This window comes from Macaca thibetana, chromosome 11, assembly GCF_024542745.1.
Source record: "Macaca thibetana thibetana isolate TM-01 chromosome 11, ASM2454274v1, whole genome shotgun sequence".
Lineage (NCBI taxonomy): Eukaryota > Metazoa > Chordata > Mammalia > Primates > Cercopithecidae > Macaca > Macaca thibetana.
Window position 1 is genome coordinate 45,674,872 of NC_065588.1, and position 25,204 is coordinate 45,700,075.

Here is a 25,204-nt window from a genome sequence, read left to right on the forward strand (position 1 = left end):
AGAAGTCGGGAATGGGTAAGTAAAGTATAATGGATGCCTACCATGGAATCCTATGTAGCAGTTATAAGCAATGAATTAGATTATATGTAGTGATAAGGATGAAAACAGAGTTAATCAAAAAAAAGTAAAAGCAGGCTGGCATGGTGACTCACATCTGTAATCCCAGGACTATGGGAAGGTGAGGCAGGCGGATGGCTTGAGCCCAGGAGTTTGAGACCAGCCTGGGCAACATAGCAAGACTCCATCTCTATACAAAAAAGAAAAAAGTGTACATTTAAAAAAAATTTTTTTTTTGAGACAAAGTCTCACTCACTCTCTCCCCCAGCCTAGAGTGCAGTGGCATGATCTCCGCCCACTGCAACCTCCCCCTTCTGGGTTCAAGTGATTCTCGTGCCTCAGCCTCCCGAGTAGCTGGGATTACAGGCATGCACCACCACACCCAGCTAATTTTTGTATTTTTAGTAGAGATGGGGTTTTGCCAAGTTGGCCAGGCTGGTCTCAGATTCCTGACCTGAAGTGATCCGCCTGCCTTCGGGTCCCGAAGTGCTGGGATTGCAGGTGTAAGCCACCAAGGCTGACCTTAAAAATTTTTTTAAAGAGGAAGTTCAAACATTATTTCTTCTTGGAGGTCTTTCCTGTTGATGCATTCAATCATATATTCATCTGTCTATTGACTCATTCAACAAGGATTGAGCACTTTTACGAAGGATAATGCAAGGTACTAAAGATATGATGGTAAGCCAAAAATAGAGGGTTACCTTCATCATCTCCTTGGAGGTCTATTGGGGGAAACTGAGTTTAGTAAACATATTATGTTCACATTGATAAATATATAATTACCAACTAATATACATGCTCTGAGGAAACAAACATTAGTTTTTGAGAGCACATAGCCAAGAGGTCTTTACTAGATTGGGGTGGGTGGTAGGTAAAGGGGTTCAAGGAAGGCCTGAGGAAATAACAATGGAAATCAATTTGGAGGCATAAATAGGCAAAGTGGAAGTGAAAAGGACATTCCAGAAACAGGGACCATATAGAGCAATCAGGACAAACTTGAGGAATTGAAAGAAGCCATGAAGTTGGAGGTATTAATAGAAGGGGAAGAGTGGTGGAAGATGGAAGGTTTCAGTGGGGAGAGGTCAAGGGATAGTGGTAGCCTGACTGGATGTGCATTTTGGAAAGATTACTCTAGCTGCTATATGGAGAATGGAAGAGTGTGAAAAGAAAGAGAGACTAAGGGATGGGAGACCAACTAAGAGACTCTTGCAATTGCCTAGGTGAAACTGAGGTGGATTAGGGTGGTGCTAACAAAGAACAAGAAAGTAGATGGGCCGGTGGCTCACTTTGGGAGGCCAAGGCAAGTGGATCACTTGCGGTCAGGAGTTCGAGACCATCCTGACCAACATTTGTGAAACCCTGTCCCAACTAAAATACAAAAATTAGCTGGGCATGGTGGCTGGCGCCTGTAATCCCAGCTGCTCAGGAGGCTGAGGCAGGAGAATTGCTTGAACCTGGGAGGTGGAGGCTGCAGTGAGCCAAGATCAGGCCACTGCACTCCAGCCTGGGTGACAGAGCAAGACTCCATCTCAAGAGAAAGAAGAAGGGAAGGGGAGGGAAGGGAAGGGGAGGGGAGGGGAGGGGAGGGGAGGGGGAGGGGAGGGGAGGGGAGGGGAGGAGGGGAGGGAAAGAGAGAGAGAGAGAAAGAAAGAAAGAAAGAGAGAAAGAGAGTGAGAGAGAGGAAGAGAAAGAGAGAGAAAAAAGTGAAAGAAAAAGAAAGAGAAAGAGTGAGAGGAAGAGAAAGAGAGAAAAAAGTGAAAGAGAGAAAGAAAGAAAGAAAGAAAGAAAGAAAGAAAGAAAGAAAGAAAGAAAAGAAAAGAAAGAAAATTTTTCTTTTTTGAGACAGAGTCTCACTGTCACCCAGGCTGGAGAATGCAGTGGTACAATCTCTGCTCACTGCAGCCTCTGCCTCCTGGGTTCAAGCGATTCTCCTGCCTCAACCTCTTGAGTAGCTGGGATTACAGGCACCAGCCACCATGCCTAGCTAATTTTTGTATTTTTAGTAGAGACAGGGTTTCACAGTGTTGGTCAGGATGGTCTCAGATTCTTGAACTCAGGTGATCCGCCCACCTTGGCCTCCCAAAGTGCTGGGATTATAGGCATAAACCCAGCCGAAAGTAGATGAATTTTTTTTGTTGTTTGTTTGGTTTTTTTGAGATGGAGTTTCTCTCTTGTTGCCCAGGTTGGAGTGCAGTGGTGCGATCTCAGCTCACCTCAACCTCCGCCTCCCAGGTTCAAGTGATTCTCCTGCCTCAGCCTCCTGAGTAGCTGGGATTACAGGCATGTGCCACCAAGCCCGGCTAATTTTTGTGTTGTCAACAGAGAAGGATTTCTCCATGTTGGTCAGCCTGGTCTTGAACTCCCGACCTCAGGTGATCCACCTGCCTTGGCCTCCCAAAGTGCTGGGATTACAGGCATGAGCCACTGTGCCCAGCCTGAAAGTAGAGGAATTTTAAAGATACATACAATTAGTAAAGATACCTTACATATCTTTAATTTTTTTTTTTTTTTTTTTTTTTTTTTTTACAGAAACAGGATCTTGCTACATTGTCTAGGCTGGTCTGGAATTCCAGGCCTCAAGAGATCTGCCTGGGCCATCCAAAGTGCTGGGAAGGACACCTGCAGCCCCAGGCTAGACAATGTAGCCAGATCCTGTCTCTACAAAAAAACAAATATTAGCTGGTGGGGGGCACCTGTAGTCCCAGGTGAGAGGCTGAGGTGGGAGGATCCTTGAACTCAGGAGGTCCAGGCTGCAGTGAGCTGAGATCGCACCACTGCACTCCAGCCTGGGCGACAGAGTGAGACCCTGTCTCAAAAATGCATAAATAGTAAAATTAGTGAGAGTGAATGAGAGATGGGATATGTAAAGGGAGTGGGAGGACTTAAGGAGTAACTCCTCGTTTCTGACTTGTGTAAGAATAACTTCTGTGATTGGTGGGGAAAATTCACCAGAGTTCTGTCAACTTGAAAGTGGTGTTCATTTCCTGTCCCCCATTAGGGGTTACCCCGTCCATCTTAAGCAGGATATTCTAGGATCTCTCAGTCTCACAGCTCTGCCCACCAATAACCAGCAGGTGAGCCCCTCTCCCCAGACCTCTAGATCTGCAAAAGGCAACCTGGAGGCAAGGAAAGCCCAGCTGTGAGTAGTCATTCAATTCTGGTGCTGTGGTAACTGAGTTCAAAAACAATGAGTCTTGTTACCTATCGTGAAATGAAAGACACCTCACCAGACACCTCACTGGGTTGTGAGGCTCCAAGGAGCACACATATTGTTAGGCTCAGTTCGATTCCCTTCAGCCCTCTGCCTGTTTGAAGGCAGTTCCTTATCTTGGAGACAACGTGCAGATGTTCTCTCTCTCTTTCCCTCTTTATTTATTTATGTATTTATCCTTAAGACAGGGTCTCTCTCTGTTGCCCAGGCTGGAGTGCAGTGGCGTGACCACAACTCAAACAGCCTCAACCTCCTGGGCTCAAAACGATCCTCCTGCCTCAGCCTCCAGAGCAGCTGGGACTACAAGCGTGCACCACTGCACAGGGATTATTATTATTATTTTATTATTTTGTAGAGACAGGGGTGGGAGTGGTCTCGCTATGTTGCCCAGGCTGGTCTCAAACTCATAGCTCAAGAGATCCTCCCGCCTCGGCGTCCCAAAGTGCCGGGATTACAGGCGCCTGCCACCGCGCCCGGACGCAGATATTTTCTATGGGTATCTGGAATGGCGTCCCCAAAGCTTGGCGCAGTGCTATGGTCAAGCCGGGTGGGGGGCACAGGCCAGCCTTCAACACCGTTGGCACCAATCAGAACAAGCAACCGTCCTCTCAGGGCCGCGACGGCCCCTTTCTGCCAATGGCCAGCCCCTCGCCGGTCCCGAGACCTCGCGAGAGCTCCCATGGCTACGCCTTCCCCGGCCTCGGAACGGCCTCGGAACTGCCCCATCCTTCCTCTTTCCCCGCCTTCCAGCGGCGCTCCACTCTCGGATTGGCTGTTGAGCCGAGTCAGTTTTTTGTTTTTTTTTTTTTTTTCTGGCCAGAAAGCGGTTCGACAATTGGTCCTTCTTTTGGCCCCTCCTGCGAAGCCCGCGGATTGGACTGCTGAGTCTGGCTACACAAGGCCTCCGCGGGAGCGCGGCCGGGCCAATCAGGAGCTTGGCGTATTTTACAAACTGAGGAAGCAGCTCCAGCCGTATCCGAGAGAGTCAGGCGAAAAGCGGAGGAAGCTGTGTCGGCCCTGAGGGGCTCTCGGTAAGGTAAGGCACGGGGGTCTTGGAGGGAACGAGGGCTGCTGGGCTCATAGGGACGAGGGCAGTTCGAGGTCCGAGGGCGAAAGAGTAGTTTCGGGGTGTCTGGAGGTAGCACCCATAAGAGCGGTCTTGCAGGCGCCGGGGGCTTGTGGGCGCGTGGATTAGGGCAGAGGTATCAGGGATGGCAGGACAGGTGCCCCGAGAACTGGTTGATCTTTGATCTCCGATTCTACCTGCCTTCTTCCCCGTCTCAACTGTAGCCATCATGACCACCCGACAAGCCACGAGGGATCCTCTCCTCCGGGGTGTATCTCCTACCCCTAGCAAGATTCCGGTACGCTCTCAGAAACGCACGCCTTTCCCCACTGTTACATCGTGCGCCCTGGACCAGGAGAACCAAGATCCAAGGGTAAGAGCGGCCTAATGGGGGAAGACAGTAGCCACACCAGTAATGCACCCCAACACTAAACCTCACCTTTTTGTCCCCCTCCCTCCCCTAGAGATGGTTGCAGAAACCACCGCTCAATATTCAACGCCCCCTCGTTGATTCAGCAGGCCCTAGGCCCAAAGCCAAGCACCAGGCAGAGACATCACAAAGATTGGTGGGGATCCCTCAGCCTCGGAACCCCTTGGAGGAGCTCAGGCCTAGCCCTAGGGGTCAAAATGTGGGGCCTGGGCCCCCTGCCCAGACAGGTACCTGTTGGAGCCCTGGTAACACGGCCTCCATGGCCGAGTAGGGAACTAGGAAGGGTAAAAGTGGGGTTTTGGGGTTTTGCACTCACTCCTGCTGTCTCCTGCTTACTGTGATAGTCCTGGTTCCACCTCCTGGAAAGCTCTTTGCTCTTAGAAGATCTCCCTTTCCTCCAGCAAAATGTCATCTCACCAGGCGCCATGGCTTGTACCAGTAATCACAGGTACTCAGGAGGCTAAAGCGGGAGGATCACTGGAGGCCAGGAGTTGGAGACTAGCCTGGATGACAGAGGGAGATCCTATCTCTTTAAAAAATAAATAAATAAATAAATAATAAATGTCACTTCTTCTGAAGCCTTTTCCAGTTCCCCATGTCACTTGTTCTCCTAATACTTTGCAGTACTTCTTTTATAACATGTATATACCTTGGCTTGAGTCTGTTACCTGTGTATAGTTTGATGATAGCTTCTTGAGGATAGGGGCTTTGTCTTATTCTTATGGGACCCCAATGCTTAGAATAGTGTCTTATGTAACATTCTATGAACATTTGGTGGGCAGGTGTGGTGGCTCACGCCTGTAATTCCAACACTTTGAGAGGCTGAGGCGGGAGGGTCACTTGAGCTCAGGAGTTTGAGACCAGCCTGGACAACATAGTGAGACCCCATTTCTTGTTAGTTTTTTTTTTTTTTTTTCTTTTCTTTCTTTCTTTTTTTTTTTTTTTTTTTTTTTTTGGAGATAGAGTCTTACTGTATCCCTCAGGTTGGACGACAGTGGCATGATCTCAACTCACTGCAATATCCACCTCCGAGGTTCAAGCAATTCTCATGACTCAGCCTCCCCCAAGTACCTGGGATTACGGACACCTGCCACCACACCTGGCTAATTTTTGTTTGCTTTATTTATTTATTTATTTATTTATATGAGACGGAGTCTCGCTCTGTCACCAGGCTGGAGTGCAGTGGCATGATCTTGGCTCACTGCAGCCTCCACCTCCCAGGTTCAAATGATTCTCCAGCCTTAGCCTCCTGAGTAGCTGGGACTACAGGTGTGTGCCACCATGCCCAGCTAATTTTTTTTTTTTTTTTTTTTTTAAGTAGAGATGGGGTTTCACTATGTTGACCAGGCTGGTCTCAAACTCCTGACCTCAGGTGATCTGCCCGTCTCAGCCTCCCAAAGTGCTGGGATTACAGGAGTGAGCTACCATGCCCAGCCAATTTTTGTATTTTTTTAGTAGAGACAGGGTTTTGCCATGTTGGCCAGGTTGGTCTCAAACTCCTGACCACAAGTGATCCACCCGCCTCAGCCTCCCAAAGTGCTGAGATTACAGGTGTGAGCCACCACGCCCAGCCATCTATTGCTTAAAAAAAAAAAAAAAAAAGCCAAATTCAATTGAATGAGTCTCTTTTGCTCACCTTGTATCTCAAAGTGACTATGCTAGGGTCCCTATCCCCCTCAGCTTTCCCCCTTCCTGTTCCTTCTTACCTTTCCTTCTCTTTCCTTGCAGAGGCTCCAGGGACCATAGAGTTTGTGGCTGACCCTGCAGCCCTGGCCACCATCCTGTCAGGTGAGGGTGTGAAGAGCTGTCACCTGGGGCGCCAGCCTAGTCTTGCTAAGAGAGTACTGGTTCGAGGAAGTCAGGGAGGCACCACCCAGAGGGGCCAGGTAATGAAACAGGATGTGAGGAGACCAGGCTGGGGGCGCTGAGGTGGGCATCCTGAGCTGTGCTGACAGCCTCTGTTGGTGTCCCAGGGTGTTCGGGCCTCTGCATATTTGGCCCCCAGAACTCCCACTCACCGACTGGACCCTGCCAGGGCTTCCTGCTTCTCAAGGCTGGAGGGACCAGGACCTCGAGGCCAGACTTTGTGCCCCCAGAGGCTACAGGCTCTGGTGAGTGCCCTTGAGAGGCCTGATACTTGGTGCTTCTGGGAGCTCCTTCCAGGGACAAAGCTGGCCTTTGGGAGAGGAAGTACCTCATGATGAGGCAAGGGATCCTATTGGGGGAGATGGGGTTGGTGGTGAGGCCTGAGGGTTTAGGGTCCACCTCTGATTCCGTTTTCATCTCTTGCTCCTGTGGATCAGATTTCACCTTCAGGACCTTCCTTTCACCCTTCCACTCGCCCCAGTTTCCAGGAGCTAAGAAGGGAGACAGCTGGCAGCAGCCGGTGAGAAAGGAGAGGGTGTGGGAGAAGGTCATCTGGAAAAGAATGAACCAGTGTCTGATACAGGAGTCCCCCAGAGTTGGGGCCTTCCAGTAGCTTTAGGACTCCCCACCAACTCTGAAGGGGAAGCAAGAAACCTGTGATTACCCAGGATGAGCCCTTGGGATAGGGTTCAGGCCTTCACAGGCAGGCCTCAGTGTGACATCAGTTTCTTCAAGTCATGGGGGGACAGGGAGGACAGAAATGTGCTATCTCTTTTGTTTAGTGGCTACAGTATAGACTGTGGCAATAAATGGGATTTGGGTTTATATCCTAACTCTTACCACTTACTAGTTGTGCAAGCTTGCCTTCACCTCTCTGAGCTTTGGTTTCTTTGTCAAGTGAGAATAACATTTGTATCATCATTAGAAATTGTCATGAGAATGAAATGAGATGATGTTTGTAAAGCACTTAGCACATGTCCAGCTCATACTTGGTACTCAGTGACTGCTGGCTACTGTCCTTATTGTCATCAGGACTTCAGTGAGCCAGGCCTCAGGATTGCTCCTGGAGACCCCAGTCCAGCCTGGTGAGTGTGTCTGGCTGTGGGGAGAGCACAGGGGCAGTTGGGCTGCCTGAAGCAGGGAACAAGATCAGATAAAACTCAGCAGGCTGGGAGGGAGCATGAGAAAGTGGGAGGCTGGGAGGCTAGGTCAGAAGGAGAAGAAGAAGAGACTTTCTAGATAGGCCAGAGGTTGGCACAGTTGCACTTGTGTCAAAGGAGATGGTCTTCATTTTGGCCCTCTCTCTGCCACTTCCTGCAAGATTTATCTTCCACTCACTGTTTATCCCCAGCCCCTAAGTGCCATCACCACATACCCAGCCTACTCAGACGTTCAGATTAGTAAGTGTTTACTGAGATAGTGTTGGGTGTTGAGGGGCTGCTGGATGGGTTCCTGTCCCTAATAGTGCAATGGGGGCTATCAAACTAATATACCCTCTTCAGAAGTTGTAGAACCCTGTGCCAAACTTTGGTGGGTGTTCTAGAGTCTACAACAAATGTCCCGTTTCTTCCTAGCTTTCTCTCTCCCTAAAGGAGAACATGAGGTTGTCACTCGCTCAGATGAAGGAAGTGTGGCCTCTCTTGGTCTGGCCCAGCGAGTACCATTAAGAGAAAACCGAGAAATGACACATACCAGGGTGAGATGCAACTCTCCTGGGATGGTGGGTGGGAGGTGCAGGAGATGCTTGGGAGAATTTCGCAGCAGCAGCCAACACTGAGAATTGTAGGTAGAGCCAGGCAGTCTTGGGCCTCAGGATGTTATTGGGTAGGTTTACCCCAGATGCACCCAGTCCCTCTCCAATGTGAAACTGACCTCTCTTTATCAAATGTCTAGGGCCTGGGGTGAGAGATCATATTTGTATCACCATCAGATCAGTGCTAAGGGTGAGACAGATCTGCCACTTGTCAGCCAAAAGGATTCATCCCTTCGCTTCACAAATATTTACTGAGTAGCACCAGCCTACTGAGTGCCAGGCCGTGTTCTAGGCTCTGGACATACAGCAATAAACAAGTTCATATTCTAGAAGGGGGAGACAAGAAATAAACACATATATAAAATAGTGTCTCAGATGACTGTAAGTTCTCTATAAAAAAATAATAAAAATAATAGGGCACTAAAGGGGAATTGGGAGCAGGGGAGTTGGTGTTGCAATTTAAAATAGATTGGTCAGGGAACTCTTATTGAGAAGATGATGTTTAAGTGAAGACCAGGGGTTGGAGGAGGAGTGAGATATGTTGATATCTGGGGGAAGGAATGTTCCAGGCCAAGAGAACTGAAGAGGCAAAGGCCCTGGGGAGGGAATGTGCCTGGCATATTTGAGGATTGGCAAAAAGGAGAGGCCAGTGAGATTGAAGCAGAGTAAGGAGAGCGGTAGGAGATATGGTTTTAGTGATAACACGATCAGATTGGGTAAGGAATTGTACACCAGTGTAAGTTCTTGGCTTGTCTTGGAAGTAGTGGGAAGCCATGGGGAGAAGGGTTGATCAAGAAAGTGACATGATTTGACTTAGGTCTTTTTTTTTTTTTTTTTTTGAGATGGAGTTTCACTCTTGTTGCCCAGGCTGGAGTGCAGTGGCATGATCGCCACTCATCACAACCACCACTTCCCAGGTTCAAGTGATTCTCCTGCCTCAGCCTCCTGAGTAGCTGGGATTACAGGCATGCACCACCACGCCTGACTAATTTTGTAGTTTTAGTAGAGACAGGGTTTCTCCATGTTGGTCAGGCTGGTCTCGAACTCCCGACTTCAGATGCTCTGTTCTCCTTGGCCTCCCAAAGTGCTGGGATTACAGGCCTGAGCCACCATGCCTGGCTTGACTTAGGTCTTAAAAGAATCACGCTGGCTGCTGTAGTGAGAACAAGATATAGGAAGACAAAGGGGGCAGGGATCACTCTTCCACCTTTTTCTTCTTCACAGGACAGCCGTGACTCCCACCTGATGCCCTCCCCTGCCCCTGTGGCCCAGCCCTTGCCTGGCCATGTGGTGCCATGTCCATCACCCTTTGGACGGGCTCAGCGTGTACCCTCCCCAGGCCCTCCAACTGTGGTTTGTGTCAACAACTGGGGGCTGGGCAGGGGCAGAACAGTCTGGCCAGAGATCCTTGCTAGGTCTGCTAAGCCACCCACATCTCTCCCCAGACCTCATATTCAGTGTTGCGGCGTCTCACCATTCAACCTAAAACCCGATTCACGCCCATGCCATCAACCCCCAGAGTTCAGCAGGTAAGAGAGGGCATGGGGAGGTGGCTGGCAGAAGCCACAGCTAGGGGAGAAAGGAGATGGATGGGTACAGGAGAGAGAAGACAGAAGCAAGGGGAGGTTGAGTGCCACCTGTGGGTGTCAGGCCTTGCTGACATCTCACTTCTGTGCCAGGCCCGGTGGCTGAGTGGTGTTTCCCCTCAGTCCTGCTCTGAAGATCCTGCCCTGCCCTGGGTAAGTATCAGAAGGCTCCCCCTACTGAGATTCCTTGCCCTGTGCTGCCAGCCTGAAGGCCCAGGAGTTTGAGACACATGTGCTTTCTGGGCCAGGCATGATGGCTCACACCTGTAATCCCAGCACTTTGGGAGGCTGAGGTGGGAGGATTGCTTGAGCCCAGATCTTTGAGACCAGCCTGGGCAACATAGTGAGACCCTGTCTCTACTAAAAATTTTAAAAATTAGAAAATGCTCTCTGGAAAAGCTGCCTAACTCTCCCTGCTTCTCTGCTGCCCCTCCTAATGTACATCTAGGGCCTCTCAGTCAGCGGCTTTAATCTATTCCTCATGAGGGTGGGACTCAGGCTGGTCTTTCTCCTGCCCCATCCTGGCTTTCTTGTGTGCCTTGTTCCTTGGTGACAGGAGCAGGTTGCCGTCCGGTTGTTTGACCAGGAGAGTTGTATAAGGTCACTGGAGGGGTCTGGGAAACCACCTGTGGCCACTCCTTCTGAACCCCACTCTAACAGAACCCCCAACCTCCAGGAGGTGAAGATTCAAGTGAGTCTGTGTGGGCAACAGCTTTGATGTCTATTGAACAGTGACTGGGGCTGAGGAAGAAGGAAAAGAGATGGGGGGTCAGGAATAGGCAGTGTAAGTAGACTACTGAATGCACATCTTGATGTCACACTGGGGTGCTCTCTCCCACCACAGCGCATCGGTATCCTGCAGCAGCTGTTGAGACAGGAGATAGAGGGGCTGGTAGGGGGCCAGTGTGCCCCCCTTAACGGAGGCTCTTCTCTGGATATGGTTGAACTTCAGCCCCTGCTGACTGAGATTTCTAGAAATCTGAATGCCACAGAGCATAACTCTGGGACTTCCCACCTTCCTGGATTGTTAAAATGCTCAGGGCTGCCAAAGCCCTGCCTTCCAGAGGAGTGCGGGGAACCACAGCCCTGCCCTCCAGCGGAGCCTGGGCTGCCAGAGGCCGTCTGTAGGAGTGAGCCTGAGACACCAGAGCCCTCCCCCCAGGAACAGCTTGAGGTACCAGAGCCCTGCCCTCCAGCAGAACCCAGGCCCCCAGAGTCCTGCTGTAGGAGTGAGCCTGAGATACCGGATCCCTCCCGCCAGCAACAGCTTGAGGTACCAGAGCCCTGCCCTCCAGCAGAACCCAGGTCCCCAGAGTCCTGCTGTAGGAGTGAGCCTGAGATACCAGAGCCCTCTCAGCAGGAACAGCTTGAGGTACCAGAGCCCTGCCCTCCAGCAGAACCCAGTCCCCTTCAGCCCAGCACCCAGGGGCAGTCTGGACCCCCAGAGCCCTACCCTAGGGTAGAGCTGGGGGCATCAGAGCCCTGCACCCTGGAACATAGAAGTCCAGAGTCCAGCCTACCACCCTGCTGCAGTCAGTGGGCTCCAGCAACCACCAGCCTGATCTTCTCTTCCCAACACCCGCTTTGTGCCAGCCCCCCTATCTGCTCACTCCAGTCTCTGAGAACCCCGGCAGGCCAGGCAGGTAAGGAGTTGGCTGGGAAGGAGTGTGAACACAAGAGGTCCTCAACTCACTGTGAGCTGCACCCCTGCCCTGCCCCACCCCTGCTCCAGGCAATCCCATGCTTCCACACCTTCCACCCTGGCCCAGCCTGGCTCTCCCTCAGGAAGAGGGGAGGGGCTGCACTTCCAGCCCTGTGCTCCTAATTGGCTTGGCCCCGTTGGTGGGGGAGGAGGAAAGGACAGTACATGGTGGAAGTATGGAACTCCAGACCGCCCTCTAAATTCTCCATGCCCCTCAGGCCTCAGCAGTCTGGCCCCTCGAACCCTAGCCCTGAGGGAGCGCCTCAAATCGTGTTTAACTGCCATCCACTGCTTCCATGAGGCTCGTCTGGACGATGAGTGTGCCTTTTACACCAGCCGAGCCCCTCCCTCAGGCCCCACCCGGGTCTGCACCAACCCTGTGGCTACATTACTCGAATGGCAGGATGCCCTGGTGAGACTCCAACCCACAGCCCAGCTGTGGCTGCACAGTGAGCCTGATGGGAGGTGGGGAACGGGGACAGGGGGCCACCTGGGCTCCTTCACAGAGAGGTCAGCAGGAAGGCTTGGCTACAGTGCAAGGCTGGCTGGGCTGTGACAAGGTCTTCTCTCTCTCCAGTGTTTCATTCCAGTTGGCTCTGCCCCCCGGGGCTCTCCATCATGAGACAACCACTCCTGCCCTACCGTGCTTCTTCCTTTTAGCCCTTATTTATTGTCGGTCTGCCCATGGGACTGGGAGCCGACCACTTTTGTCCTCAATAAAGTTTCCAAAGTATCCACATGTCTAGCTAATGAGTTCTAACTGTCCAAACAGGTCAGCTACTGCTGTCACTCTCCCATTGCCCACAGGGTGGCAGTGTCCTCCAGTTCAGAGGACTGCGCTGGGCTCTTGGGATCCCCCAGGCTCTCATCCAGAAGGGAGTCCTGAATCCTGAAGGGGAAGGAAGCAACCCACTCCTGCCTAGCCCACTCCCTTGCAAGCTCTGAGCATCCCACTCCTGCCAAGCCCACTCCCAAGCTCTGTAAATATGTTGGTGAGCAATTGGAACCGCTGTTCCCCTTGCCTTTTGAGATCAGTTCCACTTAACCTGCAGGAACCCTAGACTACTCCTTCACCCCCTAGAGCTCCTTTTCTAGAACTCTCTGCATGCACTGGGCAGAAGAGCAGAAGAACCAGACCCAGACCTTTGGAATCTTCCCTTGTTAGGTTGCTGTCTCCCTCCACCTACAACGTGAGGCCCCAAAGCTTTCCTGAAACAGACCATCCCTCTTCCTCCCCATAGCAGAGTAGAAGCACACACACACACACACCCCTTTTCTCAGGCCTTGACTGGAATTAACTAAAACTTTGCCTCTGGCAGGGACTGAGCACAGTAGGAGTCCTTTAGAGGAATGAGGGAAAGGGTCAACCACTTTCCCCCGAGTCTATGCACCAAGTTAAGCAGCCACACACAATCCCCCAACCTCACTTTATTGGACGAGGCAGCAGCAGCTGTAGCCCTGGGGCCTAGTCCGGATAGCGGGGAATGGAGACTGTACAGAATGCGTTTTAAATGCCAGGAAAGAATTCACTGGTTCCTCCAGTTCACAGAAGGCTGCCAAGGCTGGAGCCTGAGCCTGAAAGTGGAGATGAGGGGAGGAGAGGGTGGCGAGAGAAAGTTGTCTGACGGCGAACCTGCACTACCCTGTCTTAATGTCTTCTCTTGCCTAAATGGGCTCCTCCTGTTTCTGTTATTTCCCTCGCAAGCTGCGGGGCTTCCCTCCGGCTTTGTGGGCCTCTGAATCCCGCTAGTAAAACTGCTCCCCATCTCTGTACAAATGAGAGAGCCACGACCTCTGCCCCTCTGGGTTCCAGCGCGCACTTGGGTGCGGGTGATCCCTCCGGAAGTCGCTCTGCTCCTCCGGCCGGGTCTCCTCCTCTTTCCGGCCACTTATACCCTTGAGCACCAAGAGTTCGCCCATTTAGGCCGCCTCCAGGAACGGGAGGGTCCACCCCACCACCAGGCTCTCAAAGGGTGGGGTGGCGCCTCGGGTGGGGCGGGCTGGAGGTGGGTGAGGACGGGAGAGAAGGCGTGAACGGGGGCACGGGGCGGGGCCGGCTCAGTCGGGGTAGATGATGAAGCCGGAGAAGGTGCTGTACTTGTTGGTGTTGCCGCCGTGCACCTTCCCGCCGTCCAGCTTGATGAAGACCTCGTCGCCCACGTCCAGGTGCAGAATGACGCTGTTGCTGGCGTAGTCGTAGTTCTGGTCCGCGTCCTGAGCAATGGCGCTGGCCCGGACCTATCGAGGGAGAAGAACCCCCTCATGCTCGGTGTGGAGCTGGGGTGACGGGAGGGGTCGGGGCTGCTGGGCGTGCGAAGGCGGCAGCGCAGCCGCCGCAGGGGCTGGGGAGGACCAGGAAGGAGGGTAGGACATCGCGGAGTTGCTCCAGCGCTGCCATTCACTAGCTGTGTGATGCGGAGCAAATTCCACGCCTTTTCTGGACCTCAAATTGATCTATAAAGTGAAGGATAATAATAGAACCCACCTCATAGGGTGTTAGGATTAAGTGAATTACTACGTGTGAAGTGTGTTCAGAACAGTGGTTTGCTTTTTTTTTTTTTTTTTTTTTTTTTTTTTAAGAGGTGGAGTTTCGCTCTTCTTGCCCAGGCTGGAGTGCAATGGCGCGATCTCGGCTCACTGCAACCTCCGTCTCCCGGGTTCAAGCTATTCTCCTGCCTCAGCCTACCTAGTAGCTGGGATTACAGGCGCCCACCACCACGCCCTGCTAATTTTTTCTATTTTTAGTAGAGACGGGGTTTCACTGTGTTGGCCAGGCTGGTCTCGAACTCCTCACCTCAGGTGATGCACCCACCTCAGCCTCCCAAAGTAATGGGATTACAGGCGTGAGCCACCGCATCTGGCTCAGTGGTTTCCATTCCTAAATTATTTTTAATGCATTTTCAAATTACTATTGTCATTTAAAAAATAAAATTGGCCGGCCAGGCCCGGTGACTCATACCTGTAATCCCAGCACTTTGAGAGGCCGAGGTCAGCGGATCATCTGAGATCGGGAGTTTGAGAAGAGCCTGACCAACATAGAGAAACCCTGTCTCTACTAAAAATACAGAATTAGCTGGGCGTGGTGGTGCATGCCTGTAATCCCAGGTACTAGGAGGCTGAGGTAGGAGAATCGCTTGAACCCAGGAGGCAGAGGTTGCGGTGAGTGGAGATAGCGCCATTGCACTCCAACCTGGGCAACAAGAGCGAAACTCTGTCTCAAAAAAATAAAAAATAAAATAAAATAAAAATTTGCCTATAGGATAATTTCTAAAATTCTGAACCGACTTGGACCTCCTGTCAGTCCTCATGGAGGGTTGGCTTCCCCAGTGGTGGAGCATAGGTGTGCCTGTGCGTGTGCCACAGAGTGCAGGCCATGCTGAGATGCACTGTTGCCCTCTCGCCTGTGGGCGTGGATTTCCCGACCGAGCACCCGCTGGTGCCCAGGCGCGGGGAGGTCGTCTTCTGCCAGAACAGGGAGCCCTTCCTCCCCTCTGGGCTCACGGCGGTCGATTCGGGCCTCCAGCCCCCCTCTTCTAGAGAGTCCCACAGGGGCTGGTTATTAACTCATTAATTATTCATCATTATTCTAATCACTATTTACCGTCCCCAGGGCCGCAGCGCCCGCACCGAAGAATACAGAGTGGGAGCTGCGCGGTCCCCTCCCCCTCTGAAACCCGCACGAATTAGTTACACACTGGCCCCCTCCACCTCCTCCCAGATACCCCGCATAGACAAAGCACACCTACTCGGTGTTATATGCAGATAGACACCTCTCCACTTTCAACATCTTTGCACTCCACAGTCACACACACTCCCTGATATATATATTCTGTCACTCCATGAGGACGCACACTCACTCCCTTTCCCCTGGTTCCTGGGGCAGCCCTGCTGGGATGAGACCCCAAAGCAGGTCTGGGGGCAGGCAGACGCTGCCGCGGTACCAGGCTCCCGCAGGCTGAAGCTCCTGGGTAGCCACCACTCCCTTCATGCGGGACATCCTGAGGTCACCACTCAGCCCCAACCTCCCTTTGCGGCCTGCGCAGCTCTGGCACCTTCTCCCACCTACCCCACACCTGTGGCCTCTAGTTCCCACTTTATGTGAAATTTTGGTGCTAGAGCTTAGTTCTTGGGGCTATTCCCCGAAAACAGAGGCAACAGTGACTCCAACTGCCCACAAAGGCAGGGAACCACGGAACCTGGATACTGAGAGATTGCTAGGGAGGGTGTGGGGCCTACAAGACCAGGCTAGGGTCCAAGGCTTTTCTACCTGTCCCTTGCCTCTTTCCTCCCTCAAATCCATTCATTCCAGCCACCTGGCTGACCCTTGAGCTGCCAGGCTACAGACTCAGCTGAGGGCAAGGCTGTTCTAGGCCCCCAGCCCTGGGGTGAGAAATAGGACAACTGATCCGCAGGTGAAGTGAGCAAGCTAATGTTTTCTTCCTTTTATACCTTTTCCTCAAACATCCAACCCAAATGCCCCCAACTTGAGAACAGCTGCCGACTTCCTATTGCCTGAGACATGAATTCCATTCTAATTCGAAGGAGTCTGGACTCCAGTTAGCTGGTCCAATGCAAGGCTGGGAGACCCAAAGGCCAGGAGGGCTGCCGCGGAAGAAAGGATAGCCCAAGACGGGACAAGAAAAGAGGCCAGTTGGCAGGGCCAGACACCAAAGACATCTGGTGTTGCCCATAGTTGCAATGTGAGGTCGCAGCTGCAGAGACACTCAGGTTTGAGTCCTGAGTTCTAATTCTAACACCATTCCTACACTCCCTGAGGCCCTAGGCAGGAGGTTTTCCTTCTCTGGCCCCCAATTTCCTCTGTGGCTAAATGAAGCCGTCTATCGTTCTTGGCAGCCTCATGTTCCTGGATTCAGTGACGCCTTTTGGGGGAATAATCTCAGGTTGTGGGATGAGTGCAGGGACATCTAGAGAGCGACCAGTCTGAGCTGGTTGGGGGGAGGGGCATCTCACCTGTCCGTTCTTCATGAGGTCAGCCCACATGCTGGTGCCGTCGCCGCCGCGCATGAGCACGTGGTAAGCGAAGAAGTAGACGCCTGGCATGGGGCAAGTAAACTTGCCGCTGGCTGCCTCATAGGCGTTGCCCACGTTGGTCACCACGTCGTCGAAGCGCAGCACCTCGTAACCCTCGTGGGGCCGCCGCAGGCCCGCGTAGAAAGCAATGCGAGGCACGTAGCCTGCAGCAGGCGCCACCCCGCCCGGGCCTGGGCCGGGAGGGCCCGGGGGGCCTGGCCTGCCGGGTTCTCCAGGGGGCCCTCTTGGACCTGGTGGTCCCGGGGGCCCCCGCAGGCCTGCTTTCCCGCGCCGGCCCACCTCTCCCTTGGCGCCCGGCGGGAAGGGGGACACGGAAGCAGGCGCGCCGTCGGGGCCCGGGCCTCTGGGCCCATGCGGGTCGCACACCATGCGGCAGCGACCCAGCATCTCGTAGTGCGCTGGCCCGCGGGAGCTGTGCACCAGCAGCGGGATGGCCACCAGCAGCAGCAGCACCATGGCCACCCCGACGGCCGCACCCGCCACCCTCTTGCGGCGGCTCAGCCGCGACGCGGCCAGGGCCAGCAAATCTTCTTCACTCTTGGGCGCAATGGCTGCCGGGGCCCGGGACTCTCCGCGGGCCCAGGAGGCGGTGACCCGCCTTGGGCCTGGGTCTGCACTCCCCCGACGGCTGCCCCCCCACTCCCCTTACCCTGCCTCTCCGGGTCCCCGCCGCGGCGGTGCCGCTCCCCAAGCCGTCTGTCAAGGGGAGGCCCCTCGTGGGTTACGTCAGGGGCAGCTCCTGACGGTCCAGAGCCCGTGGTCCTCTAGTACCCTCCCGTTCAGTCCTAACGATCCTGGGCACCTGAGATCCGCGGCTTCTCAGACGGCTGGTTTCTTACAGATCTGAGATGCCTGCTCTCCAGACCGCTGCTTTCTCAGGGATGGCGCGGTGCCTGGGTCCCAGGCTGCTCAAATAGACCGCTCCCGGCTGGAGAGGGGACTACTCCCCGCGCTCCGGACGTCCCGGGGTCTGAGCTGTGGGTGCTGCTCACCGGGCGCGATCTCCTGGTAGGTTTTGCGCTCTGCCTCTTGGCAAGCACCGACTCACCTTGCTACCCCTGCCGCGGCCCCAGCCCCCGCTAGAGCCCTGGCCCGCGCCTCTGTCCTGCGAGCGCGGTCGGTCTCCGCGTCCCTAACCTTCCTCCCCTCCCTCCCGGGCGGCGATGCGGGTGGTGTGAGGCGCCGAGCGGCCGGAGCCACTATAAGCGGCCAGAGGCGGAGCGACCCCTGGTGCCCAGAGTGGGAAGCGCGGGGGCGGGGCAGGCAGCCGCCCCCACCCACGTCCTCCCCGCCTCCCCTCCACCCCCCCACCGACCCTAGGTTCCTTCCCGGCCCTGAGCGGGTTCTTCAGGGTCTCGCGGCCCCCACTCTATCTTTACTTTCACCCTTTACCCGGAGTTTGGCATTCTCAGAGCCCAGAGGAAACCCAAAACAGCGATGGGATAAAGAGGGGTCACGATACAAACACGCATAGTAGGTTCCCGAGGTAAAATGAGGGGCAGGGACCTCATAAACAAACAGAAAACAAAATAAGAAGGACTAGAAAAGATAGAAATTCGCCACCCCACGCCCCTTAGCGCCCGTGACCGAATAACATGGTAAAGGGTTCAACTGATACTAGTTGGCCTGAAGTGGAAAAGGCAAATCTCTAGCCAACCCCACACCCCCACCCCTCAGTATTGGGGCGCGGAATGGAGTGTGTGTGTGTGTGTGTGTGTGTGTGTGTGTAGAGAGAGAGAGAGAGAGAGAGAGAGAGAGAGAATAAGAGAACAGAGCAGCCCGGAGGAGCAAGCAGGAAACCGACAAGAAAGCAGAGAAGGAGCGACAGAGAAATCAAAGAGAAGGAAAGCTAGATAGAGATGCAGAGACAGAGACAAAGCTTCGAAAAGAGACGGACTGACAGCCCCAGAGGGGGAGAGGGAGAGACAGAAACAGAGGAAGAGAGACCGAGCCGGGACAGGTTGACAGATCGAGAGAGAAATGTAAATGGCGCGCTGCAGAGAGACACCCAGGTCCGTGTTTGGACTCCAATGTGACACATCAACTGTGGGGAAGACGCGGGGGCAGGGCGGCTCTGCCAGCAGTGCTAGGCTCTGGGCCTGTGCGTTGTGACAGTGTGCTCCAAAGTGTGGAGGTGGCCATGGGATCCTGGCCCTGTGTGTCCCTGGGTGAGTGCGATTGTGGATTGTGTGTTGTCTTTGTGTATGTATACGTGAGGGCTGTTTGAAGGGAGGTATTTGTATTTGTCTTCCTCTTAGTCCCTAAATTTGAAGCCCACAAATGCCATTTTTCCTACCTTGGAACTGAGAATGAAGGAATCTACAGTAGAGAGAAGAAGTCAGAAGACAGCGGTTTTCTCATTTGCCCTGCTCAGCTCAGCCCAATGACACCCCTGCCCTGGTCCCAGACTTATCCAGTCCCAGGAGTCTCTGCTCCTTCCTCCTTCAAGAGTTTGTTGTTAGATGAAACCCAGAGAAGCTGGATCCCACATAATGGGTATTTGGGGTGGGAGTTGAAGTTGGTCATGCAAATTAATGTAAGTAAAATGGAGATTAGGTGCTAGGCAGCCTCCTGTAAGAGGGGACTGTACCTGGCTTTCAGAGTGGCTAAGACATTGCTAGACACAGGCATTGCTAGATCAGAGTCCAGAGAAAAAGCTATTGACTGCATCCTTTCTTAGGGCCTGGGCCCTCTGGGGAAAATGGCTTGCTCACAAGGACCCCAGAGGCTAGGAAAACAGGCTCTAGGACTGGTAAAAAGTGGGGGCATTTGGAGACCCTGCAGGTGAGTAGCGGCAAAGGCCTCTTAGAGACCAGGATAAGCCAGGACTGTCATGTATGGGAATACATTGTGTAAGATGGAGGGCACAGGGCACACCAGGGCATGATTATTCGATGGAGAGTGATTTCCTCCTCTCTTGTTTTCTGTACTCCTTCTTGACCCCCGCCTCATAATGATGCTGGGAGAGAGAGATTCCTGAGGCTGGGCCTGTGTTGGGGGTTGGGGGAGGCCCCTACACATCTGCAAGGAGTGGGAGAGAAAGGATTGGCAGTCAGTGGGGGAGGGGCCTCCTGCTCCAACCATAAATACAAATTTTATTCAAGGTCTTTGTCACCATTTGTCTTCCTCGGGGGGCTGAGGGCCGTGTCAGCCCTCTGCATGTCTAATTCTGGATCTGCTCCCCCAGGCTGGATGATGGATGGATCAGAGAGCAGACCCAGGCTCACACCAGCCTCCCCTGCCTGATCCTCAGGCCCCATCCACCCCAGGTCCTGCCACTCCTCTCCCTCCCTTTGCCCTCCCTCCACTTACCAGAGGCCCCCTCTGCCCAGCCGCGCTCCCCACTCCACCCATTCTACTTACCAAGGCCCCCTTTTTAAGTCCCTCACCTCTGCCCCTTTCAGGTCCCAGTCCTCTTCTCTCTAGAGTTTCCCCTCTCCTCCCATCCCCAGCCCAGGCTGTGAGCTGTGGTGACCAGCAGGGCTGCAGGCGGCAGCGGATCTGTGTGGTTTGGGAGCCGGCTTGGCTCAGGGGGAGCTGAGGGGCCAGCTCCATGAATTTATTCATGTTCTGTTGCTCTTTCCCCACACTCTGGAATGAAGCTGCCAGCTCACCAGGTCCTTATTGCTTCCCCTGCAGCTGCCACATTCTGCCAAGAAGGGACCTGGGTGGGGCCAAGGCCAGCCTGCACACCTGGGGCCAGAAGCCAAGTGTCTGGGCTGGAGGGAATGCTGGGGCCCAGGCTGGGGTCTGGGACAATTTACCCAGAGCTCCTCCTGCAGCCAAACTGGGAAGCCCCAGGGAGGTGGTATGATTGGGAATGGGAGGTAGGTAGAGAAGGGTGTGCTGCAGGACAAAAAAGAGGCAGTGGAAGTGGGGGACCGAGTTGGCAGGGGGAGGGGAGAGGAGAGGAAGCCTTTTACGGCATCCTAGGCTCCCCCATTTAAAGGTTAATGCAGCCTTCAGATAGACCAGTCTGTCCTTGACTCTGCATTAACCTTGACCCTAACCCCTATTTATATACTTGACTCCTCTTCGATCATAAAATGAATTTTAACTCCAGAAACTGACCCTAAATGGAATGCCTCCCTCACCTGTCCGGTACCCAGGGGGCTCCCCAGAATTCCCCCCAGGGCTATAGCTAGTTGTGTGTCAGAGTTCTGAGGACCAGACTTTGGATTAGCATGTGATTAGCATATGATTTGCATGTGATATGTACCTTCTACTCTGCGGAAGTTTTCATGTTAAAATTTTATGAAGTCTAGTGGAAAGGTCCTGGCTCCTTGAAAGTTTTCTCCTTTTGTTCCTTCTCTCACACTTCTTGTCACTGACCCAGACCCCCTCAAGGGAAGAAAGAGGGTGAAGAGGTGAGCAATATTGGGCCCTTGGGAGGGAAGGCTCCAGCAAAGTCATATGCCTCCATCACTTGAACGAGCCTCAGTTTCCTCATAAGTAAGAGAAGAGAAACCTCCCTTCCACCTGACATTTTACCAAGATCTAAGGAAACACTTTTTTTTTTCCTTGCACTCTCTCCCTCCTCCCCTTCAGGGCCAGTCACAGTGTGGTTCTCCCTACTTATTCCCACACTCTGGCTTTCAGCTCCCACATTGAAGCTCGCATGGATCTGGAAGCAGCCTGGGTTGCCTGATAGCAGTCCTGTAGTATGAAGAGAAAGGAATCCATGTGAGAGGACAGGGGAGGCATGGAAAGGGAAACATTATTGAGTTCTTATTGTTTTTTTGTTTGTTTGTTTGTTTGTTTTGTTTTTTTTTATTTGAGACGGAGTCTCGCTCTGTCGCCCAGGTTGGAGTGCAGTGGCCAGATCTCAGCTCACTACAAGCTCCGCCTCCCGGGTTTACGCCATTCTCCTGCCTCAGCCTCCCGAGTAGCTGGGACTACAGGCGCCCGCCACCTCGCCCGGCTGGTTTTTTGTACTTTTTAGTAGATACGGGGTTTCACTGTGTTAGCCAGGATGGTCTCGATCTCCTGACCTCGTGATCCGCCCGTCTCAGCCTCCCAAAGTGCTGGGATTACAGGCTTGAGCCACCGTGCCCGGCCTATTGAGTTCTTATTGTATTTTAGGGCTTTAACATGCAACTTCTCATTGCATCCTCACAGCACCCCTTAGAGTTAGCTCTATTGTCCCCATTTTACAGGTAAAAAAACTGGGGCCCAGAAAGGGGAAATGACTTGTCCGTTATCACCCTGTAAGGGATAGTTCTGGAATTAGAGTTATGACCTCCTGGCTTTCTTCTCAGTTCCCTAGAGGAGATAAATGGCACCCAAGGCAGTGGAAGAGTGAGAGAGGCAGGCCCGGAGTGGGCAGTGAGGTTTGAACGGCTTCTGGGAGACTTTTGTATGTGAGGCCAACAGGGTTGTGTCTTGGCTCCGTGTATCTCCCAACCCCCATCCTGACAGTGTTAAACCTGACACCCAACAGGTGCTCAACTGTTGGCTAAAGGATGGACAAAGTTAGTTTCAGAGAACAACTGTCCAGATGGAGGAAGAGAGGGCAGAGAAAAGGGAAGCAAATGAAAACGAAGCGAGTCAAGGAAAATTTGCTTACGGGACAAAAGGGAATCCTGAAGTCGGCTCTTCTCCAACTGCAGCTGGGAAAACCGTCCCAGCCCAAGAACCTACTCATGGCTTGACTCCTTGCAGAGACTACCCGCCTGCCTCTGCCATCAGGCAGAGAGAGTGAGTGCAGGGCCAGGCCCAGGGCTCTCACTCATCAGCCAGTGCCTCTGGCACCAAAATTCAGTGCAACCTTAAGTTCAAAGTGTGGCACCAGGGTCCACGGGGCTGAAGACAAGCTCCTGGCTTCCGAGAGAGTGAGTAAAGACTGCTTCTAAGGTGTCTGTCAGGCCAGAGCTGTTGCTGGCTGACTTTGGCAGCTCTCCACCCCTGGCCAGGTGCTGCTCCTAGCCTTCGCCTCCTCCACCTTCCTTTGTGCTCCCCGCTGCCTCCACCGCTCGACAGCTCCAGCCTTCAGTTAATGAAATGTGGGGATCCGCTTCACAGAGAGCTGTCAGACCCCTCATTTCTCCCCTGGGATATTGACTCCGGCTCTGGGAGACCCAGAGATGAAAGGAGGCGGGTGGGGTGCGGGAAGCTGATGGGGCGCAGGCTGACGAGAGCCCAGAGACCAGGAGGTAGTGCTAAGCTCCAAGTCTCGAGGGCTTGGCTAAGCGAGGAAGGCCCTAGGATGCTCTTTCTGCTTGGGGTCCCCAGCTTTTCTCTGACGAGCAGGATACTTAACGAGCCCCAACCCACCGCACCCGGACCTGGACCCCAAACTAGCACCCCAGGCGAGCTGGACTTTAGTGAGCGCCGCGCGCAGCGCCTCGGAGCCGGAGACCGCTGCCCGGTGCTTCCTCCCATCTTCTTCCATCCTTTCCCTCTTGCTCCCCCTCCCTCCTGCACTCCCTCCCCAGCGGCCGCGGCCTTTATTAGGGATTCCGCGGCTGTCGGTCCCGCCATCCATCCTGTCCGCCGGCAATTAGGCGGCCAGACAAAGAGCAGCTTCGGATGGATGAGGGTCCCGGCGGATCGGAAATGTGAAGGGTCAGCGCTGCCGCCCGCGGCGCACCCCGCTCCCCCTTCAGCATAATCACCGGCCGCCCGTCACTCAGCCGGCCGCCCGGGGAGCTCCTGGGCCAGGCACGGGAGAGGGCGGGCTGCGGCTGCAGCCTAGGCGCCCAGGGCAGGGCGAGGGCGGACCTGCGGCAGGGCGCCTCCTGAGGAGCAGTGGAGGACTGCGCCTGAGGCGTTTGCCGAAGGGAGGGGTATTATGGCCCCGGGCGCTCCCCGAAGGGAAACTGGGGCTAGCAGCTTGGGGCCTCCCAGTGGGGAAGAGGGAACAAAAGCTGCGGAGACCAGAGGCCCGAGGTTCAGGGCGCCCCCTGCTGGGAAGCTGGGGACCAAGCCTTAGAGGTCAGGCAGGAACAGATGAAACCAGGCCCAGGGCGACCCCTCCTAGGGAAACCAAGGGTTTCTAGCCTGGCGCGCCTCCTACCGGCTTTGAAGGACACTGCGCTTCTGTGCCCGCTCTGTTCAGAGAAATCCAACCAATCCTCATCCGCTCAAAAGAGGCTCCAAGTCCTGGAGAACCCGGGGGAGCCTAGAGGGAGTTCAAGGAGTCCAGGTTTTACTGCAGATTCTTTGGCGCTAGCTCCCAGCTGACAAATCAACATCTCAATCTGACAATTAGTGGTCGAGATTGGGGGTGAGGGGCTCTCACAGCCCTGGCCGCTTAGCCCTCCTGGCGGGAGGCAGAGAGGTGGGCGGTGCTGGCAGTGATGAACGACTCCAGGGGGGCCCGGGGCCCCGAGCGCGCATTCATTACTCGACTGACAGGCGGGTGGCGGGTCGGGCGGGCTGCGAGTGGACGTGCCGGGAAACAGGCCAGTAGCAGGAGGGGGCTAAGGGAAGTGTTTAACAGTCCCACTGCTCCATCTGCTCCTGGTCCTTCGCCTTGACCCTGGGACTTGATTTCCTTGAGCTCGGCCTCCCAGTTATTGGAGCTGGCCCTGGCTGGGAAGCAAGGGTGGGGACCTAAGCCCTCTTCTGGGGTTAGGTGATTTAAGGTCTGAGATGTCAAGGAAAGGTATTAGGCAGGTATCAAGACTAGGCGCTTCGGTCTGACCTCTGAGAAACTGTGCGTGACTTGTGCACTCAGAGATGGTGTGTATGACAGGGATTGATGAGTGTGGATCGCACGTGGGGGTCAGTGACTGTGTGTGTCAGTGCCAGGTGTGTGTCAGTATGATTTTGCCAGTAGAGGTGTGAGATTCCCATCTGAGGATGAACCACCCCTCCCTGTGTGTCCACCCCCTGTGTGTCCATCTCCCCACTACCCCCCAGCTGGCTGTCAGCTCTGTCTCCAGTAATGGAGGAAATGGCACTGCGCACGGTGACGGTGACAACTAAGGTGTGCTGCTGAGGTGGGGGGTGGGGGTGGTGCTAGATGTTAACTGTGAGAGTGCTGGTCAGGACAGCTGCTCCCTTCCAGCACCTTCACCACTAACATCCCTAACCTGAGGGTCTTGAAAGTAGTGGATTGATTTTTTGTTTGTTTGTTTGTTTGTTTTTTGCCAATGTTTGGACACCTAGTTGCTGTGCCCTGGGGAACAAAGTGATTACTACCAGAGTTGTCTAGCCCATACTCCGACACATACACATACACGAGGTCTCCAATGTAAGATGTGATCTCCAACCCATGTAGCCTCCCTAGGCTGGTGTGGTGGCCAGAGAGGAGTTGGTAGATGTTGAGCAGATGCCTGTGTGATGCTCAGGAAGAGAGGGGCTGACCTTCAGACCTCCAAGGCAGCCTACCTCTTTGGAGCCTGTATTAGCAGCCTCTGAGATCCTAATCTTTTGGGTCTCAAGTCCAAGTTAGTTACTAGTTTATGCCTTGGGAGGATAATGCTAACTGCACTCTAATTCCTCTCCCTAATAACTCTCTTCAGTTTTGCTTGGTCT

At 53.8% G+C, this 25,204-nt stretch overlaps 4 protein-coding genes and 1 long non-coding RNA gene across 9 annotated transcripts in view; 2 read left to right on the forward strand and 3 right to left on the reverse strand.

Annotated features, from left to right (window-relative positions):
- The window catches only part of LOC126930834 (tubulin alpha-1B chain), a 284,282-nt gene that overhangs the window by 196,995 nt on the left and 62,083 nt on the right, over positions 1 to 25,204 (reverse strand). The window lies entirely within an intron of this gene.
- Positions 1 to 25,204, reverse strand: part of LOC126930835 (tubulin alpha-1A chain) — a 421,509-nt gene that overhangs the window by 139,180 nt on the left and 257,125 nt on the right. The window contains exon 1 of one of the 5 annotated variants that reach the window (XM_050748369.1): positions 22,678 to 22,687. The exons of 3 other annotated variants lie outside the window; for them this stretch is intronic. The gene's annotated coding sequence lies outside the window, so the exon portion shown is untranslated. Of the gene's footprint in view, positions 1 to 17,351; positions 17,366 to 22,677; positions 22,688 to 25,204 lie in introns of those variants that run through there. One more of the 5 variants, XM_050748373.1, reaches the window with a different exon arrangement.
- The window catches only part of LOC126930849 (uncharacterized), a 252,338-nt gene that overhangs the window by 31,938 nt on the left and 195,196 nt on the right, over positions 1 to 25,204 (forward strand). The gene's annotated exons all lie outside the window — the stretch shown is intronic.
- On the forward strand, positions 4,173 to 12,404 carry TROAP (trophinin associated protein). The gene is made up of 15 exons (XM_050748353.1): positions 4,173 to 4,304; positions 4,559 to 4,707; positions 4,799 to 4,991; positions 6,493 to 6,650; positions 6,738 to 6,875; positions 7,068 to 7,150; positions 7,663 to 7,715; positions 8,205 to 8,326; positions 9,608 to 9,736; positions 9,829 to 9,912; positions 10,063 to 10,122; positions 10,526 to 10,660; positions 10,814 to 11,612; positions 11,890 to 12,083; positions 12,249 to 12,404. Exons 2-15 carry the CDS (start codon positions 4,564 to 4,566, stop codon positions 12,291 to 12,293), a joined length of 2,337 nt encoding a protein of 778 aa, XP_050604310.1. The 5' UTR covers positions 4,173 to 4,304; positions 4,559 to 4,563; the 3' UTR covers positions 12,294 to 12,404.
- On the reverse strand, positions 13,087 to 17,897 carry C1QL4 (complement C1q like 4). Its single transcript, XM_050748380.1, has 2 exons — positions 16,643 to 17,897; positions 13,087 to 13,909 (listed from the first exon to the last, which is right to left on the reverse strand). The coding sequence occupies exons 1-2, from the start codon at positions 17,177 to 17,179 to the stop codon at positions 13,730 to 13,732; spliced, it is 717 nt and encodes a 238-aa protein (XP_050604337.1). The 5' UTR covers positions 17,180 to 17,897; the 3' UTR covers positions 13,087 to 13,729.

Coding starts and splice junctions, on each gene's coding strand:
- TROAP (XM_050748353.1), top strand. CDS start 4,564: ATGACCACCCGACAAGCCACGAGGGATCCTCTCCTCCGGGGTGTATCT. Junction 9,737..9,828: donor CCCCAGGCCCTCCAACTGTG/GTTTGTGTCAAC, acceptor ATCTCTCCCCAG/ACCTCATATTCAGTGTTGCG. Junction 12,084..12,248: donor TCGAATGGCAGGATGCCCTG/GTGAGACTCCAA, acceptor CTCTCTCTCCAG/TGTTTCATTCCAGTTGGCTC.
- C1QL4 (XM_050748380.1), bottom strand. CDS start 17,179: ATGGTGCTGCTGCTGCTGGTGGCCATCCCGCTGCTGGTGCACAGCTCC. Junction 13,910..16,642: donor ACCTCATGAAGAACGGACAG/GTGAGATGCCCC, acceptor CTCCCTCGATAG/GTCCGGGCCAGCGCCATTGC.